The following is a 17,233-nucleotide window of genomic DNA, read 5'->3' as shown; positions in this document are numbered from 1 at the left end:
GGTGGGGGGGAGGGAGCCCGGACGCCTGGGTTCCCTGCCCGGCTCTGGGGGGGGAGAGGGAGCCCGGACACCTGGGTTCCCTGCCCAGCTCTGGGGGGGGGGGGGAGGGAGCCCGGACGCCTGGGTTCCCTGCCCAGCTCTGGGACCAGCAGCGTGACCCCAGGGATTAGTGTTTTGGGGGGCAGGGTGTGGGGGGGTCAGTGGGGGGCCCAGCCCCCCCCCACGCGCAGCAGGGTGAAGTCCCGGACGACGCGGCCCAGGAAGGTCTCCATGGCGCGCAGAACCAGGTACGACTCCTGCAGGTTGCTCCAGTCGCTGGGGTGCTGCAGGATGCGGGGGGCCCCGGGGGGCCCCGGGGGCTGGGGGGCAGGCTGGCCAGAGCCCCCCACCTGGGGAGAGCAGGGACGAGAGTGAGAGACAGGCCCGGCGGGCGCCGCCCCGTTACCCCTGCGGCGCGCCGCCCCGTTACCCTGCGGGCGCCGGCCCCTGTTACCCCGGCGGGCGCCAGCCCCGTTACCCCTGCGGGCACCGCCCCGTTACCCCCTGCGGGCGCCGCCCCCCCCGTTACCCCCCCTGCGGGCGCCGGACCCCGTTACCCCTGCGGGCGCCGGCCCCCTTACCCTGCGGGCGCCTTTACCCCCTGCGGGCGCCTGTTACCCCCGGCGGGCGCCGGCCCCCGTCAGCCCCTGCGGGCGCCAAACCCAGGCACCTCCCGCAGCCAACCTGCCCCCCCCGCACCTGGTAGTCGACGTGGTGCATCAGGTCCCGCAGGTCCAGGCTGATTTCGTGCAGCCCCCGGGCCAGGCCGGGCTCCCTGCGCCCCACAACCTCCACGTAGCCCCGAAACAGGCCCAGCGCCCGCCGCATCTCCCGCAGCCGCCGCAGCGCCTGGGGGGGTGAGCGGGGGGGTCAGCGGGGCCTCTCCCCGGCGCCCCCGGCGCCCCTGCCTCTCCCCAGCGCCCCCGGCGCCTGGCCCCCACCGCCCCTGCCTCTCCCACCGCCCACCGGCTCCTCACTGCGCCTGGGTGTGAGCGGGCGGGGTCCCGGGCCTCTCCCGGCGCCCGGCCCCCACCGCCCCTGCCTCCCCAGCGCCCCGGCTCCCCACTGCGCCTGGCCCCACCGCCTCTCCCAGCGCCCCGGCGCCCGGCCCCACCGCCCCTGCCTCTCCCGGCGCCCCCGGCGCCCCCCGCCCCCTGCCTCTCCCCACCGCCCCCCGGCTCCCTCACTGCGCCTGGGGGTGTGAGCGGGGGGTCAGCGGGGCCTCTCCCCGGCGCCCCCCCGGCGCCCGGCCCCCCACCGCCCCCTGCCTCTCCCCAGCGCCCCCACTGCGCCCCCCCGGCGCCCGGCCCCGGCTCCCCACTGCGCCCGGCCCCACCACCCCTGCCTCTCCCACCGCCCACCGGCTCCTCACTGCGCCTGGGGTGTGAGCGGGGGTCAGCGGGCCTCTCCCGGCGCCCCGGCGCCCGGCCCCCACCGCCCCTGCCTCCCCACCGCCCACCGGCTCTCACTGCGCCTGGGGGGCCCCTGGCCCCCCCTGCGCCCCACTGCCCCTGCCTCCCTCGGCGCCCCACCCCGGCGCGGGGCCCCACCGCCTGCCTCCCGGCGCCCCGGCGCCCGCCCCCACCGCCTCGCCTCACTGCGCCTGGGGCTGGCGCGGGCCTCTCCCCGCACCCCGGCGCCCGGCCCCACCGCCCCTGCCTCCCCAGCGCCCCACTGCGCCCCGGCGCCCTGGCCCCCGCTCCCCACTGCGCCCGGCCCCCACCACCCCTGCCTCTCCCACCGCCCCACCAGCCTCACTGCGCCTGGGGTGTGAGCCAGCGCCTCTCCCAGCGCCCCGGCGCCCGGCCCCACCGCCTGCCTCCCACCGCCACCGGCTCCCCTACGCGCCCGGCCCCCTGGCTCCCACTGCGCCTGCCCCACTACCCTCGGCTCCTCACTGCGCCTGGGGTGTGAGCGGGGGGGTCAGCGGGGCCTCTCCCGGCGCCCCGGCGCCTGGCCCCCACCGCCCCTGCCTCTCCCAGCGCCCCGGCTCCTCACTGCGCCTGGGGTGTGAGCGGGGTCAGCGGGGCCTCTCCCGGCGCCCAGCGCCCGGCGCCTGGCCCCACCGCCCCTGCCTCCCCAGCGCCCGGCTCCTCACTGCGCCTGGGTGTGAGCGGGGTCAGCGGGCCTCTCCCGGCGCCCCACTGCGCCCCGGCGCCCGCCCCGGCGCCCCTACTGCGCCCGGCCCCCACCGCCCCTCGGCTCCCCACTGCGGCTGGCCCCACTGCCCCTGCCTCTCCCAGCCCCTCGGCTCCCCACTGCACCCGGCCCCCGGCTCCTGGCCCCCGCCCCCGCCCCTCAGCTCCCCACTGTGCCCGGCCCCCGCCACCCCGCCTCTTCACAGCACCCCACGCTCCCAGCCGCTCACTGGAACCCCCACTGCCCCCACCTCGCCCCAGCCCCCTCCCGAACCCCGCCGCTCACCGGCAGGGCCAGCCACTGCTGGGCTGTGCGGCTCGTGGGGGGCAGGAGCCCCGAGTTCGACAGGCCGGGGAATGGCAGCTTGGCACCAGCCAGACGCTCCGACACCTGGTGGGGGAAGAGAGGCTGAAACCTCCGCCAGACCCCCCCCCCACTGCCCGAAACGCTGCCCCAGCATTGGGCCCCCGTGTGCCCAGCCCCCCCCAGAGGGGCCGCGACCCAGGGCCGGGCGAGGGGTCCCCGTGTGCCCAGCCCCCCCCAGAGGGGCCGCGTCCCGGCCCCGGGCGAGGGGTCCCCGTGTGCCCAGCCCCCCCCAGAGGGGCCGCGACCCGGCCCCGGGCGAGGGGCCCCCGTGTGCCCAGCCCCCCCCAGAGGGGCCGCGTCCCGGCCCCGGGCGAGGGGTCCCCGTGTGCCCAGCCCCCCCCAGAGGGGCCGCGACCCAGGGCCGGGCGAGGGGTCCCCGTGTGCCCAGCCCCCCCAGAGGGGCCACGTCCCGGCCCCGGGCGAGGCCCCCGTGTGCCCAGCCCCCAGAGGGGCCGCGCCCGGCCCCGGGCGAGGGCCCCGTGTGCCCAGCCCCCAGAGGGGCCGCGTCCCGGCCCGGGCGAGGGGCCCCGTGTGCCCAGCCCCCAGAGGGGCCGCGTCCCGGCCCCGGGCGAGGTCCCGTGTGCCCAGCCCCAGAGGGGCCGCGTCCCGGCACCAGGCGAGGGGCCCCGTGTGCCCAGCCCCAGAGGGGCGCGTCCCGGCCCCGGCGAGGGGTCCCCGTGTGCCCAGCCCCCCCAGACGGGCCGCGTCCCGGCACCGGTCGAGGGGGCCCCGTGTGCCCATCCCCCCCCAGAGGGGCCGCGTCCCGGCACCGGGCGAGAGGTCCCCGTGTGCCCAGCCCCCCCAGAGGGGCCGTCCCGGCCCCGGGCGAGGGGTCCCCCCTGTGCCCAGCCCCCCCCAGCGGGGCCGCGACCCAGGGCCGGGCGAGGGGTCCCCGTGTGCCCAGCCCCCCCAGAGGGGCCACGTCCCGGCCCCGGGCGAGGGGTCCCCGTGTGCCCAGCCCCCCCAGAGGGGCCGCGTCCCGGCCCCGGGCGAGGGGTCCCTGTGTGCCCAGCCCCCAGAGGGGCCGCCCCGGCCCCGGGCGAGGGGTCCCCGTGTGCCCAGCCCCCAGAGGCCGCGTCCCGGCCCCGTGCGAGGGGTCCCCGTGTGCCCAGCCCCCAGAGGGCCGCGTCCCGGCACCGGGCGAGAGGTCCCCGTGTGCCCAGCCCCCCCAGAGGGGCCGCGTCCCGGCCCCGGGCGAGGGGTCCGCATGTGCCCAGCCCCCAGAGGGGCCGCCCCGGCCCCGGGCGAGGGGTCCCCGTGTGCCCAGCCCCAGAGGGGCCGCGTCCCGGCCCCGGGCGAGGGGTCCCCGTGTGCCCAGCCCCCCCCAGAGGGGCCGCGTCCCGGCCCCGGGCGAGGGGGCCCCGGGTGCCCAGCCCCCCCCAGAGGGGCCGCGTCCCGGCCCCGGGCGAGGGGGCCCCGTGTGCCCAGCCCCCCCCCCCCGGGGGGCCGCGGCCCGGCCCCGGGCCAGGGGGACCCGTGTGCCCCGCCCCCAGAGGGGCCGCCCCGGCCCCGGGCGAGGGGTCCTCGTGTGCCCAGCCCCCCCCCAGAGGGGCCGCGTCCTGGCCCCGGGCGAGGGGTCCTCGTGTGCCCAGCCCCCCCCAGAGGGGCCGCGTCCCGGCCCCGGGCGAGGGGTCCCCGTGTGCCCAGCCCCCCCCAGAGGGGCCGCGTCCTGGCCCCGGGCGAGGGGTCCCCGGTGCCCCCCCAGGACGTACAAATTGTTGCGTGAGGATTTTCGTCTCCACGAGCAGTTTCCTGGCAAGTTTCAAGCTGCTCCCGAATTCCGCCTGCATCTCCCGGCCCCAGCGGGCGGCTCCGTCGAACCCGGGGCCCTGCCCGGCCGCGGGGAACCCCAGCGCCGGGAGCCCGGAGCTCAGCAGCGCCTGGAGCAGCAGCGCGAGTCCTGAGAGAGAGAGCAGAGCCGTCAGCTCCCAGGGAGAGCCCTGCCGGGGCTGCGGGTCGGGAGTGAGGGGCACCGGCAGGGTGGGGGGGGCTGCGGGTCGGGAGTGAGGGGCACCGGCAGGGCTCAGTGTCAGGGGACCCGCAGGCGCAGTAATCGGGACTCTTCTCTTTGGGATATTTTGGGCAGTTTTGAGTCTAAAATTAGCGACACGCGGCGCTGACACAACCCCGGCCCCGGGTATCCCCGGTTTACACCATCCCAGGTCACCACACCATGGTCAGCGGTGCCCCTCACTCGCGACCCGCAGCCCCTGCCCGCCCAGCCCTGCCGGTGCCCCTCACTCCCGACCCGCAGCCCCTGCCAGCCCAGCCCCCCCCCCCAGCTCTGCCGGTGCCCCTCACTCCCGACCCGCAGCCCCTGCCAGCCCAGCCCCCCCCCCCAGCTCTGCCGCTGCCCCTCACTCCCGACCTGCAGCCCCTGCCAGCCCAGCCCTGCCCCCAGCTCTGCCGGTGCCCCTCACTCCCGACCCACAGTCCCTGCCAGCCCAGCCCAGCCCCCAGCTCTGCTGGTGCCCCTCACTCCCGACCCGCAGCCCCTGCCAGCCCAGCCCTGCCCCCCCCAGCTCTGCCGGTGCCCCTCACTCCCGACCCGCAGCCCCTGCCAGCCCAGCCCTGCCGGTGCCCCTCACTCCCGACCCGCAGCGCCCTCTGGTGCCAGGTCAGGGCCGCTCGCCCCAGGCCCGCTGAGGGGCCCAATTCCCACAGGCCCAGCTGCTCCCCACACACTCACCACCCAGCCGCATCCTGGTGCGCGGGCGCTGCCGTCTGTCTGTCCGGCCGGCCGGCGGGTGGATGAATCCAGCGTCCGAGTCCTCCAGGGCTTTTATTGCCCCGGCCCGGTTTCATTTTCGCTCGCTCCAAAATCTCCAAGTTTCTGTTTTTAGTATCGGGAGCCGATACAGCCCCCCCCATCTATGCCCCCCCCCCCCGGCCTGCGGTTTGTCAAGGGACGTTCAGCGGTTCCTGTTTCAGGGATCATAAAACTGAACATGTGGGGCTGGAAGGAGAAACCCACTGGGCTCCCCCCCCGAACCCTGCCGGTGCCCCTCACTCCCGACCTGCAGCCCCTGCCAGCCCAGCCCTGCCGGTGCCCCTCACTCCCGACCCGCAGCCCCTGCCAGACCAGCCCTGCTCCCCCCAGCTCTGCTGGTGCCCCTCACTCCTGACCTGCAGCCCCTGCCAGCCCAACCCTGCCGGTGCCCCTCACTCCCGACCCGCAGCCCCTGCCAGCCCAGCCCTGCCCCCCCCCCCCCCCTGCCGGTGCCCCTCACTCCCGACCCGCAGCCCCTGCCAGCCCAGCCCTGCCAGTGCCCCTCACTCCCGACCTGCAGCCCCTGCCAGCCCAGCCCTGCCGGTGCCCCTCACTCCCGACCCGCAGCCCCTGCCAGCCCAGCCCTGCCCCCCCCAGCACACAGCTGAGTTGCGGTGCTGGGGGGGCAGTGGAGTGGGGTTATTGCAGGAAGCTCTGGGGTTGCATCATGAATCTCTGAGCTAAAGAAACCGGCGCAGAGCGAGAGCTGGTGGCGGGGGAAGCGAGGGGGTTTCACCCGGGGCAGGCGGATTTCCCAGAAGCTTTGTCCTAAGGAGAATGTGGGTCTCACCCCATCCTAGCTGGGCCCCTCACCTGACGCCGGCGCTGGGCCGTGGTTTCCCAGACCAGCCTCACGTGAGCCGCTGGCTTTAACTGAAAGCACCAGGCGAAACCCGCTGTGCCCGGCCCCGGGGCTGTTTCTGGTCCCTTTTCCCCGGAGCCGCGTCATGGGCAGCGCCTGGGCCGGGACACCCCTCCGGGCACAGCCCCCCAGGTCCCCCCCAGGCGGCCGCCACTGGTTCCTGCCCCCAGCCCCCCCGGGAGATCCCCCCCCGGGCCCCAGACGAGGCACCCGAGCCCCAGCTCAGAGCAGAGCCCAGGAGCGCCGGAGCCAGGCGGGGGCCCCACCTGCGGCCCCCCCAGCCCAAGGAGGCTCCAGGTGGGGTAATTTGCATATGGGGAGGGGGTGTGGCCGCCCGTGGCCCCACCCAAGGGAGGAGGAGGATTCCCAGAAGCAGGGGGGCCCCCACAGGGAACTTTCCCCCCACCCCCTCCAGCCGGGCAGGTGGTTTCCAGCAGTTCTCATATGAGAGGCAGTTTCGGGCCAGGACCCACTGGGCATCCCCGGCCCGGCAGCCCCCAGCGCCCCCAGAGCGGAGCCCCCAGCAGCGTCGGCCACAGCGAGTTACAGAACGTGGGGGGGCCCTGGGGGCAGATCCCCCCACTGCCCCCACCCCGGGCCCATGGAGCCCATTAGACGCCGCCTGGCCCGGGGTATCCTCCCCTCCCCCGACCCTGAGAATCAGCCTCCGGGGGCTCCCTGCTCCCCCCACCATGATTCCAGGGGGGGCAGGAACGTGCTGAAACCTGGGAGAGCTGGGGGGGTGGCCAGGGCCAGCACCCCCCACTGCCCCTGTCCCACCAGAGCTCACTAGCCCGTGATCAGTCGGGGCAGGGGGTCCCCAGCGCCTCCAGCTGGACGGAGAGAGAAGGGGGATCCCTGGGGTCCCACGAAGGCAGCTGGGTCCTCGCTCCCAGGTGGGAGGGGCAGAGTCCTAGGGGAGACGGGGGCGTTAGCAAGAGACCGAGGACCCCAGATCCAGCCCCCCAATTCCTGTCCTGAGAGCCCCTCACCCCTCAGCTCAAAGCCCCAATCCAGGGAAGGTGGACAGCTGGGGGGGTCCTCCAGGCCCAGCGCCCCCTTCCCCCACGTACCACGTCAGTGTCCTGCTGGCACCGGCCGGGGGTCACTCGTCCCGGCTGTCAGCCCCCGCACTGCGCCTTTCTGCCTCCTCTGCAAGGGGGAGAGGGCGGGGTTGAGCCCTGGCTAGCCCCACCCCCACAGGAACCTGCCTCCCCCCCAGGGGGCAGATCCCCCCCCCCACCTCGTCCAGCTCCTTCTGCGTCTCCTCCTCCATGCGGCGAATGTCGTCCATGCTCAGATCCACCCACTTGTCCAGCCAGCAGAAGAGCTGCCGGTTGAAACTGGTGAAGAGCCATTGCTCTGGCTGGGGCAGAGACAGAGCGAGGCGTCATATTGGGGGGCCAGAGGGGCCAGGCCCCGTGTCCCGTTCCCCACCCCTGAGCCAGCGAGCCCGGCCCGGGGCGGGGGGGAGCCGGCGCCCCGGAGGATCGGCCCGTGTTCCTGCCGGGCGCGGGGAGCAGCGCCCCGGAGGATCGGCCCCGTGTCCCTGCCGGGCGGGGCGGCGCCCCCTGTCCCGTTCCCCACCCCTGAGCCAGCGAGCCCGGCCCGGGCGGGTGGGAGCAGCGCCCCGGAGGATCGGCCCCATGTCCCGGCCGGGCGGGAGCCGGCGCCCCGGAGGATCGGCCCGTGTCCCTGCCGGGCGGGAGCAGCGCCCCGGAGGAAGGGCCCCGTGTCCCGTTCCCCACCCCTGAGCCAGCGAGCCCGGCCCGGGGCGGGGGGGAGCCGGCGCCCCCCGGAGGGGATCGGCCCCGTGTCCCTGCCCGGGGCGGGGGGGAGCCGGCGCCCCCCGGAGGGGAAGGGCCCCGTGTCCCGTTCCCCACCCCTGAGCCAGCGAGCCCGGCCCGGGGCGGGTGGGAGCCGGCGCCCCCCGGAGGGGATCGGCCCCATGTCCCCGGCCGGGCGGGTGGAGCCGCGCCCCGGGAGGATCGGCCCGTGTCCCGGCCCAGGCGGGGAGCAGCGCCCCGGGGATCGGCCCTGTGTCCCTGCCCGGGCGGGAGCCGGCGCCCCGAGGGGATCGCCCCGTGTCCCGGCCCGGGCGGGGGAGCCGCGCCCCGGAGGATCGGCCCCGTGTCCCCGGCCCGGGGCAGGTGGGAGCCGGCGCCCCCCGGAGGGGATCGGCCCTGTGTCCTGGGGCGGGGGGGGGTGCCGCCCGGCGCCGTCTCACCTTGTGTGTGAATTGCTCCAGGCGGACTTGCAGGCCCCACCAGGGAAGTTCACCGTCACCAGCTTGTAGCGCACATGTGGGGAGACTCCTTGTTCCTGGCCAATTCCCCCTAGGAAAGGACACGAGGGACGTAAGAACGGAGCCGCCCTGCTCGGTCCATCCCCGCTGGAGCCGGATCCAGAGTCCAGCTCGGCGCCCAGCCCCAAGGGACATCGCGTCAGCCCTGCCAAGGGGCAGGATTTGTTGTGTCTCAAGGGACACCCAGAGCAGGGGGCTGCGTCCCGGCCCATCCCACTACTAGCCAGGGCTGGACCCATCCTCCGGGAACGTGGCTAGTTCCTTGTTGAAGCCTGTTATAGCCTTGGCTTCACAGCATCCCCCTGGCACCGAGTTCCCCAGGCTGGCCAGGTGCTGGGGGAAGAAATACGGCCTCTGTTTGTTTGAAACCTGCTGCCGACTAATGTCATCGGGTGACCCCTAGTTCTTGTGTTAGGAGAAGGAGTAAATAACACTCCCTGTCTACTTTCTCCACCCGGCCTGATTTTATAGCCCTCTACCATATCCCCCCTTAGCCGTCTCTTTCCCAAGCTGACCAGCCCCGTCTGACTAATCTCCTCCCACAGCCGCCGTTCCAGCCCCCTCATCCTTTCTGTGCCCTTTGCTGAGCCCTTTCCAGTGCCCGTGGGTCTGCTTTGAGGTGGGGCGACCAGATCTACACAGCGCTCAAGGTGTGGGCGTCCCACGTGTGATGAAGGGGGATTCTCCCTTGTTATGTTGTATGTGAGTCTTACTGCTTGGCATGAGAGCTGTGTGTGCCTCAGTTTCCCTGCGTGCTGCACCAATGCCCAGGTGGTGGGAATAGGGGGTGTGACTTGCGGGGGCTGCTCCAGCTGCCTGCAGGGATGCTATGGCCCCACCAGAGACCCAGGAGGGGGATGACACCAGGCGACTCTTGGCCCAGGCGAGACAAAGGCCGGAGGAGGAGCAATGGGCCGGGCAGGGGCCAGGCAGCTGGAAGCGAGTCAGTCTCGGCTGGCTTGGGGCGGTGGGGGGGGGGGACCAGCCCTGGCTCTGGGCCCCCCTCCCGCCAAGTTGGACTTGGCTGAAAGTCCCTGATTTCTGTGCTAACGAGCTCTGCCCTACGCGGCGTTCCTGCCGGTGTGATGGAGCAGGGACTGTCTGTGTGCTTGGTAGGCAGAGCCAGGTCTGCAGCTGTAACATGAGCCTGGCCTGGGGGAGGGGAGGTCTCACCTCTGGCTGGGGCTAGACAAAGGAAAGGGTGGAGTGAAGTCAGTCGTGGGTTGGGAGCTGGGGGGTGGGTTTCAGGGGATCCTAGGCTGGGATCCAAGCATCCTGAACCCCCCAGAAAGGCCAGATTGAGGGGTCCTGGCTCTGAACACAAGCTGGGCCGTATCCTGTGTTCCTGTTGTTCAATAAACCTTCTGTGTTACTGGCTGGCTGAGAGTCACTGTGAGTCCCAGGCAGAGGGGTGCAGGGCCGGACTCCCCCACACTCCGTGACAACTGGTGGCAGCGGTGGGATCTACTGCACCCTGTGGACGGCGCTTCCTGCAGTAAGTGACTGGGGAGCAGTAAAGCGAAGGGGGACTGACGGGGACCAGGTGGGCTGAAGAGACAGAGAGAGACGGGGTCAGGGGGCGATTAACCCCTGGGCGTGTGACCAGAGAGAAGGACTTTGCAGTAACAGAGTCCCCCGGGGGGATCGCAGTGAGCGGTCCCAGGGATGGAGGAGTCTGCAGCTCGACCCTGGCAGAGAGGGGGTGACCTGAGCACGAGGGGTCTCCCTGGAACCGGTGGGAAGCCGAGAGCACAGGCCAGCGAGGGGCCAGCAGGAAGATGTTTGCTAAGCACCTTAAGAGAGACCTGGTGGAGCTGTGCAGGCAGAGGGGCTGCGCATTGGGAGGTCCACCAAAGACCAGCGAATTGCCCAGCTGGAGGAGACGGATCGCTTGGGTGAACCGAGCCCTGTCCCTGAGGGAAGCCGCCCAGCGGACGCAGCGTGGGCCCCGGGGCCTGACCTGGCTGGGAGGGGCCAGACTGCTGCCGAGGACCCCCCGAGACCCTGCCCCCCTATACCTAGGGGAGGGGTTGGGGGAAGCCCAGCGAATACCAAGGGCACCCTGACCCCGGCAACCAGCAGGGGATCGTCCCGATGGAGCTCCCCGTCCCTGGAGCAGATGCGGCTGGAACATGACAGGGAGCTGAGACGGGAAGAGCTCGAGTTAAGAAGACAAGAGCTGAAGGAGCGGGAGAACCAGTGTAAACACGAGGAGAACCAGCGCCAGCAGGAGTTGGAGGAGAAGGAGAAGCAGCGTAAACAGGAGCTGGCCCTGGCCCAGCTGAACCACAGTAAGGCCCCGGCTACGGTGAGTGAGGGGGGGCCCAAGCCTACAAAGAGCTTTGATAAGAACTTCCTGGCCCGGCGTAAGGAGGGGGAGGACATAGACACCTTCCTGACGGCCTTTGAGAACGCCTGCGAGCTGCACAAGGTTGACCCCGCAGACAGGATCCGGTGCCTCACCCCCTTACTGGACCCCACCGCCGTGGAGGTGTACAGCCGAATGAAGGGGGCAGAGGCGGGGGACTACAACCTGTTCAAAGAGGCCCTGCTCCGCGAGTTTGGGCTGACCCCGGAGATGTACCGGAAGAGGTTCCAGAGTCAGCGTAAAACCCGGGAGGTCACATACCTGCAACTGGTCAACCGGGCGCAGGGGTACGCCCGCAAGTGGACGGCTGGGGCCCAAACCAGAGAGGACCTGCTTGACCTAGTCGTACTGGAGCACCTGTATGAGCAGTGCCCGTCGGACCTGAGGCTGTGGCTGATGGACCAGAAGCCGGAGAACCCGCAGCACGCAGGCCGGCTGGCCGACGAGTTTGTGGACAGCCGGGCAGGGGATAGCAGGGAGGAGTCTCGAAGGAGCAGGCCTGCCTCAACGCAGAGAGAGAGTCACCATGGGACCTCCCAACGGGGGCCTATGGAGAACCCCCACCAAAGGGGAACATCCAGCGTCAGGTCCACCCGACCCCCTCGAGGGGACCCACGAGACATGGGCTGCTATCAATGTGGCCAGCAAGGCCACATACGGGCCCAGTGCCCCAAGCTCAGGGACAGACCGAGCAGACCCAACCCGCAGAGGGTTGACTGGGTAAAGACCCAATCGGATGAGGGGCAGCATTCCCAGGAAAGGGGGGCTGGCAGCGTCCCACCTGGGAAGGAGGGAGGAGGGCCCCAGGTCAGCTCCTCTGGGGGGCTGGATGCTTTTGCGTTTACAGGGTGGGCACAGGGCTGCCCCTCCGGAGCGAGTGCCTTGTTCCCCTGGAGGTGGATGGGAGGAAGGGCACTGGGTACTGGGACACGGGCGCAGAGGTGACGCTGGCCCGGCCCGGGGTGGTGGCCCCAGATCGGATGGTGCCTGATACCTACCTGACCCTGATGGGCGTGAGCGGGACCCCATTCAAGGTGCCTGTGGCGAGGGTGCACCTGAAGTGGGGGGTCAAGGAGGGCCCCAAGGACGTGGGGGTGCACCCCCATTTGCCCACAGAGGTGCTAATGGGGGGGACCTCGAGGCCTGGCCAGGCAATGCCCGGGGTGCCCTGGTCGTGACCCGTAGTCAGAGTCGGCGCAGGGCACTGCGCCCTGACAACGGGGAGGGTACTCCGCCCGAGGCGCAGAACCCTGACCTGGTGGGGAGGGAACGCCCAGAGACACGGCCCGGAGAGGCTGCGGCCTCAGACCCAGCCGGGGAGAGAGAGCAGGGCCCCATCCCTGCCCCAGCTGCTGAGTTCCAGGCCGAGGTGCAGAAGGATCCCTCCTTGCAGAAGCCCAGGGACCGGGCTGACCTCAGTGCAGTACAGACCATGAGGAGAGGTTGCAAGGAGAGGTTCCTGTGGGAGAAGGGGTTCCTGTACCGGGAATGGGCTCCCCCCGGGGAGGTGGAGTCATGGGGGATTAGGAGGCAGCTGGTGGTTCCCCAGAAGTTTCGCCACAAGCTGCTGTACCTGGCCCATGACATCCCCCTCGCAGGGCACCAGGGAATCCGGCGCACCAGGCAGAGGCTGCTACAGAACTTTTACTGGCCTGGGGTCTTTACCCATGTCCGGCAGTACTGCCAATCCTGTGACCCCTGCCAGCGGGTGGGGAAGGCCCGGGACAAGGGGAAAGCAGCTCTGAGGCCTTTGCCCATCATAGAAGAGCCTTTCCAGAAGGTGGCCATGGACATGGTGGGGCCTCTCAGCAAGGCGACCCGGTCAGGGAAGAAATACATCCTGGTGGTGGTAGATTTCGCCACTCGATACCCCGAGGCGGTGGCCTTGTCCTCTACCGAAGCAGACACCGTGGCGGATGCGCTGCTGACCATTTTCAGCCGGGTGGGGTTCCCCCAGGAACTCTTAACGGACCAGGGGTCCAACTTCATGTCGAAGCTGCTCCAGTCCCTGTGGGAGAAATGTGGGGTCCGACCCAGCTGGGCCTCAGCGTATCACCCCCAGACCAACGGGCTGGTGGAGAGGTTCAACGGGACGCTAAAGATGATGCTAAAAACATTCATGCACCAGCACCCACAGGACTGGGACAAGTACTTACCTCACCTGCTGTTTGCGTACAGGGAGGTACCCCAGGAATCTACTGGGTTCTCGCCTTTCGAACTGTTGTATGGAGGGCGGGTAAGGGGGCCCCTGGACCTGATGAGAGACGAATGGGAGGGGAAGGCCGCTCCCGATGGAGAGTCGGTGGTGGAGTATGTCCTGACCTTCCGGGAAAGACTTACCGAGCTCATGGGCCTGGCCAGGGAGAATCTGGCCCGAGCCCAGAGGAAGCAGAAGGTCTGGTATGACCGCACGGCGCGTGTCCGCGCCTTCGCCACCGGGGACCAAGTGATGGTTCTCATCCCCGTGAGGAAAAACAAACTCCAGGCTGCCTGGGAAGGGCCCTTCAAGGTTGTCAAGCAACTAAATGAGGTAAACTATGTGGTGGAGCTGTCGAACCGGGCGCACCACTGCCGGGTGTACCATGTGAATATGATGAAGCCATATTATGACCGAGGGAATATGGTGTTGGCCGTGTGTGGACGTTGGGAGGAGCCGGGGGATGACCCTTTAGTGGATCTATTCCCAGGGACAAAGGCTGGTTCCCCCCCGGAGGCGATCCCCCTCTCTGATCAGCTGACCCTGGCCCAGCATGCTGAGATCAGAGGGGTGCTGCATCTGTACCGACAGCTGCTTTCCAACCAGCCTGGATGCACTAATTTGACTGTTCACCGGGTGGAGACTGGGTCACACACCCCTATACGCTGCTCCCCTTTTCGGGTTACCGGGAAGACTGCCCAGGACCTGGAAAGAGAGGTCAGGGACATGCTGGCTTTAGGGGTGATCCAGCCGTCTGCCAGCCCCTGGGCCTCCCCAGTGGTGCTGGTCCCCAAGAAGGACGGGTCGATCCGGTTCTGCGTGGACTAGCGAAAGCTCAATGCCATCACTGTATCTAATGCCTACCCCATGCCCAGGCCTGACGAGCTCCTGGACAAGCTGGGAGGCGCTCGGTACCTCACCACCATGGATCTTACCAAGGGCTACTGGCAAGTGCCGCTGGACGCAGATGCCAGGCTGAAATCGGCCTTCATCACCCCCCTGGGGCTCTATGAGTTTCTGACCCTGCCCTTCAGCCTCAAGGGAGCGCCGGCCACCTTCCAGCGCCTGGTGGATCAGCTACTGAGGGGGATGGAGAGTTTTGCTGTGGCGTATATTGATGACATCTGCGTCTTCAGCCTGACCTGGGAGGACCATGTGTCCCAGGTTAGACGAGTGCTGGACCGACTCCGAGAGGCGGGGTTAACCGTAAAGGCTGAGAAGTGCAAGGTGGGGATGGCTGAGGTATCTTACCTGGGCCATTGGGTGGGGAGCGGCTGCCTAAAGCCGGAACCAGCCAAGGTGGAGGTGATCAGAGACTGGCCCGCTCCCCAGACCAAAAAGCAGGTCCAGGCCTTTATCGGGATGGCGGGGTACTATCGGAGGTTCATGCCCCACTTTAGCGCCATAGCCGCCCCCATCACGGAGCTGTGCAAGAAGAGGAAGCCAGACAAGGTGGTCTGGACCGAGCAGTGCCAGCAGGCTCTCCGGGTGCTGAAGGAGGCTCTGCTCAGAGGCCCAGTTCTGGCAAACCCAGACTTTGACAAGCCCTTTATGGTGTTCACCGACGCCTCAGACACGGGGCTGGGGGCGGTGTTGATGCAGGAGGATGAAAAGGGGGAGAGACACCCCATCGTGTACCTGAGCAAGAAGTTGCTACCCCGGGAGCAGAGCTACGCGGCCATCGAGAAGGAATGCCTGGCCATGGGGTGGGCCCTGAAGAAACTGGAGCCATATCTCTTTGGGCGCCACTTCACCGTGTGCACCGACCACTCTCCCCTGACCTGGCTGCACCAGATGAAAGGAGCCAACGCCAAGCTCCTGAGGTGGAGCCTGCTCCTGCAGGACTATGACATGGACGTGGTCCACGTGAAGGGAAGTGCCAACCTGATAGCGGACGCGCTGTCCCGGAGAGGGGGCCCCGAACTTCCCCGGGTCACTGGGCAGTGACCCCGCTCAGTTCAGTCTCGGAGGGGGGAGAGGTGTGACGGAGCAGGGGCTGTCTGTGTGGGGGAGGGGAGAGCCAGGTCTGCAGCTGTAACATGAGCCTGGCCTGGGGGAGGGGAGGTCTCACCTCTGGCTGGAGGGAGACAAAAGGGAAGTGGGGAGTGGAGTCAGTTCGTTTCTGGGAGCTGGGGGGTGGGTTTCAGGGGATCCTAGGCTGGGATCCCAGCACCCTGAACCCCCCAGAAAGGCCAGATTGAGGGGTCCTGGCTCTGCACACGAGCTGGGCCGTATCCTGTGTTCCTGTGTCCAATAAAACTTCTGTTTTTCTGGCTGGCTGAGAGTCACTGTGGGTCCCAGGAAGAGGGGTGCAGGGCCGGGATCCCCCCCACTCCGTGACAACGGCGCTGTGTGCGGGGGGGGCGACGGGGGGCGTTACTGGCGCTGTCTGCGGGGGCGACGGGGAGTTACTGGCACTGTCTGCGGGGAGCGACGGGGGCGTTACTGGCGCTGTCTGCGGGGGCGACGGGGGTTACTGGCGCTGTCTGCGGGGGGGGCGACGGGGGGGTTACTGGCGCTGTCTGCGGGGGGGCGACGGGGGGGGTTACTGGCGCTGTCTGCGGGGGCGACGGGGGTTACTGGCGCTGTCTGCGGGGCGACTGGGGCGTTACTGGCGCTGTCTGCGGGGGCGACGGGGGTTACTGGCGCTGTCTGCGGGGGCGATGGGGGTTACTGGCGCTGTCTGCGGGGCGATGGGGTTACTGGCGCTGTCTGCGGGGGCGACGGGGGTTACTGGCGCTGTCTGCGAGGGGGCCACGGGGCGTTACTGGCGCTGTCTGCGGGGGCGACGGGGGGGTTACTGGCGCTGTCTGCGGGGGGGCGACAGGGGGGGTTACTGGCGCTGTGTGCGGGGGGGGCGACGGGGGGGGGGGTTACTGGCGCTGTCTGCGGGGGCGACGGGGGTTACTGGCACTGTCTGCGGGGGCGACAGGGGTTTCTGGCGCTGTCTGCATTGGTGCTGGACGGGGCTGGGATGTCAGGGGTGACTTCACTTGAGGGATGATACCTGAGCCGAGGGGGCAGGTGACAGCTTCTGCCCCCGGAAACTGGCCAAAGGCTGGAGGCGGAGCCGGGGGGAGTGGGACAGCGGGGGGGGGTCAGTTTGGAGCTAGGGGGGAAAACCGGGGTCTGGGCTCCCCCCCAGGATGGACCTGGCTGGGGGGTGCTGCTTGGGAGTGTGGCCCGTGTCTAATAAACCTGCCCTGTGACTGGCCGGCTGAGAGTCCCGGGGAGCCGCAGGACGAGGGGGTGCAGGGCCCTGACTCCCCCAGACTTCGTGACAGCCACGCACCTGGCCGGCTGGGGGGCTGGGAGCCCGGACGCCTGGGTTCTGTCCCAGCCAGCTGGGGGCTGGGAGCCCGGACGCCTGGGTTCTGTCCCAGCCAGCTGGGGGCTGGGAGCCCGGACGCCTGGGTTCTGTCCCAGCCAGCTGGGGGCTGGGGCGCTGGGAGCCCGGACGCCTGGGTTCTGTCCCAGCCAGCTGGGGGCTGGGGGGGTGGGAGCCCGGACGCCTGGGTTCTGTCCCAGCCAGCTGGGGGCTGGGGGGCTGGGAGCCCGGACGCCTGGGTTCTCTGCTGTTGATGTTAGCTGCTAATCTCCCCATCTCTCTCTCTCTCTCTCTGTCTCCTTCCTGCTGGCCTGGGGCCTGGGGCTGCAGTTCTCACAGTAAGTGCCAGGGGGAGGGGGAGCTGGGAGCGGGTGGGGGATCCCCCCCGGGATCTGCCCCCCCGTTGTCTTGCTGTGTCTGCCCCTGCGGGAGGTGTTGGGGGGGGTTGTTAAAGGGAGGAGCCCGCGTAACGGGGCAGCCCGGCTTCCCCAGGGGGCAAGTTAAAGGGCCTGGGGCTCCCAGCAGGGGCTGCAACCCCCGGCCCTTTAAATTGCCGCCAGAGCCCCCCTGCTGGAGCCCTGGGGCTCTGGGGCCTATTTACAAAGTCTGGGGCTCCGGCTGCTTCTACCGCCCCGGCCCTTTAAATACCCCCAAGCCCCGGGCTGCTGCTGCTACCCCGGAGGGGGAGGGGAGGGGTCAGTCGGGGGCAGGATGTGGGGGGGAGACAGGCACATGGGGTCCCTGCCGGGTCTGGGGCGGCTGGGAGCCCGGACGCCTGGGTTCTTAGGATTGTGGGAGCTCATCACTGGGGTGGGGGGTCTGTGGGGTTCTGGGCTCTGCGACCGCCCCCCACTTGCGC

At 70.3% G+C, this 17,233-nt stretch overlaps 2 protein-coding genes across 2 annotated transcripts; both read right to left on the bottom strand.

Annotated features, from left to right (window-relative positions):
* Positions 1-183: 183 nt before the first annotated feature.
* LOC120405086 (interleukin-27 subunit alpha-like) lies at positions 184-5,395 on the bottom strand. The gene is made up of 5 exons (XM_039538332.1): positions 5,234-5,395; positions 4,257-4,444; positions 2,464-2,568; positions 739-888; positions 184-389 (listed from the first exon to the last, which is right to left on the bottom strand). Exons 1-5 carry the CDS (start codon positions 5,244-5,246, stop codon positions 198-200), a joined length of 648 nt encoding a protein of 215 aa, XP_039394266.1. The 5' UTR covers positions 5,247-5,395; the 3' UTR covers positions 184-197.
* Positions 5,396-6,868: 1,473 nt separating this feature from the next.
* LOC120405433 (phosphatidylinositol transfer protein alpha isoform-like) lies at positions 6,869-8,647 on the bottom strand. The gene is made up of 4 exons (XM_039539092.1): positions 8,404-8,647; positions 7,420-7,542; positions 7,250-7,328; positions 6,869-7,089 (listed from the first exon to the last, which is right to left on the bottom strand). The coding sequence occupies exons 1-3, from the start codon at positions 8,614-8,616 to the stop codon at positions 7,254-7,256; spliced, it is 411 nt and encodes a 136-aa protein (XP_039395026.1). The 5' UTR covers positions 8,617-8,647; the 3' UTR covers positions 6,869-7,089; positions 7,250-7,253.
* Between the last annotated feature and the right edge of the window lie 8,586 nt (positions 8,648-17,233).

The sequence above is a fragment of the Mauremys reevesii genome, linkage group 4 (assembly GCF_016161935.1).
Source record: "Mauremys reevesii isolate NIE-2019 linkage group 4, ASM1616193v1, whole genome shotgun sequence".
Lineage (NCBI taxonomy): Eukaryota > Metazoa > Chordata > Testudines > Geoemydidae > Mauremys > Mauremys reevesii.
This window is presented reverse-complemented; position numbering and strand designations above follow the sequence as displayed.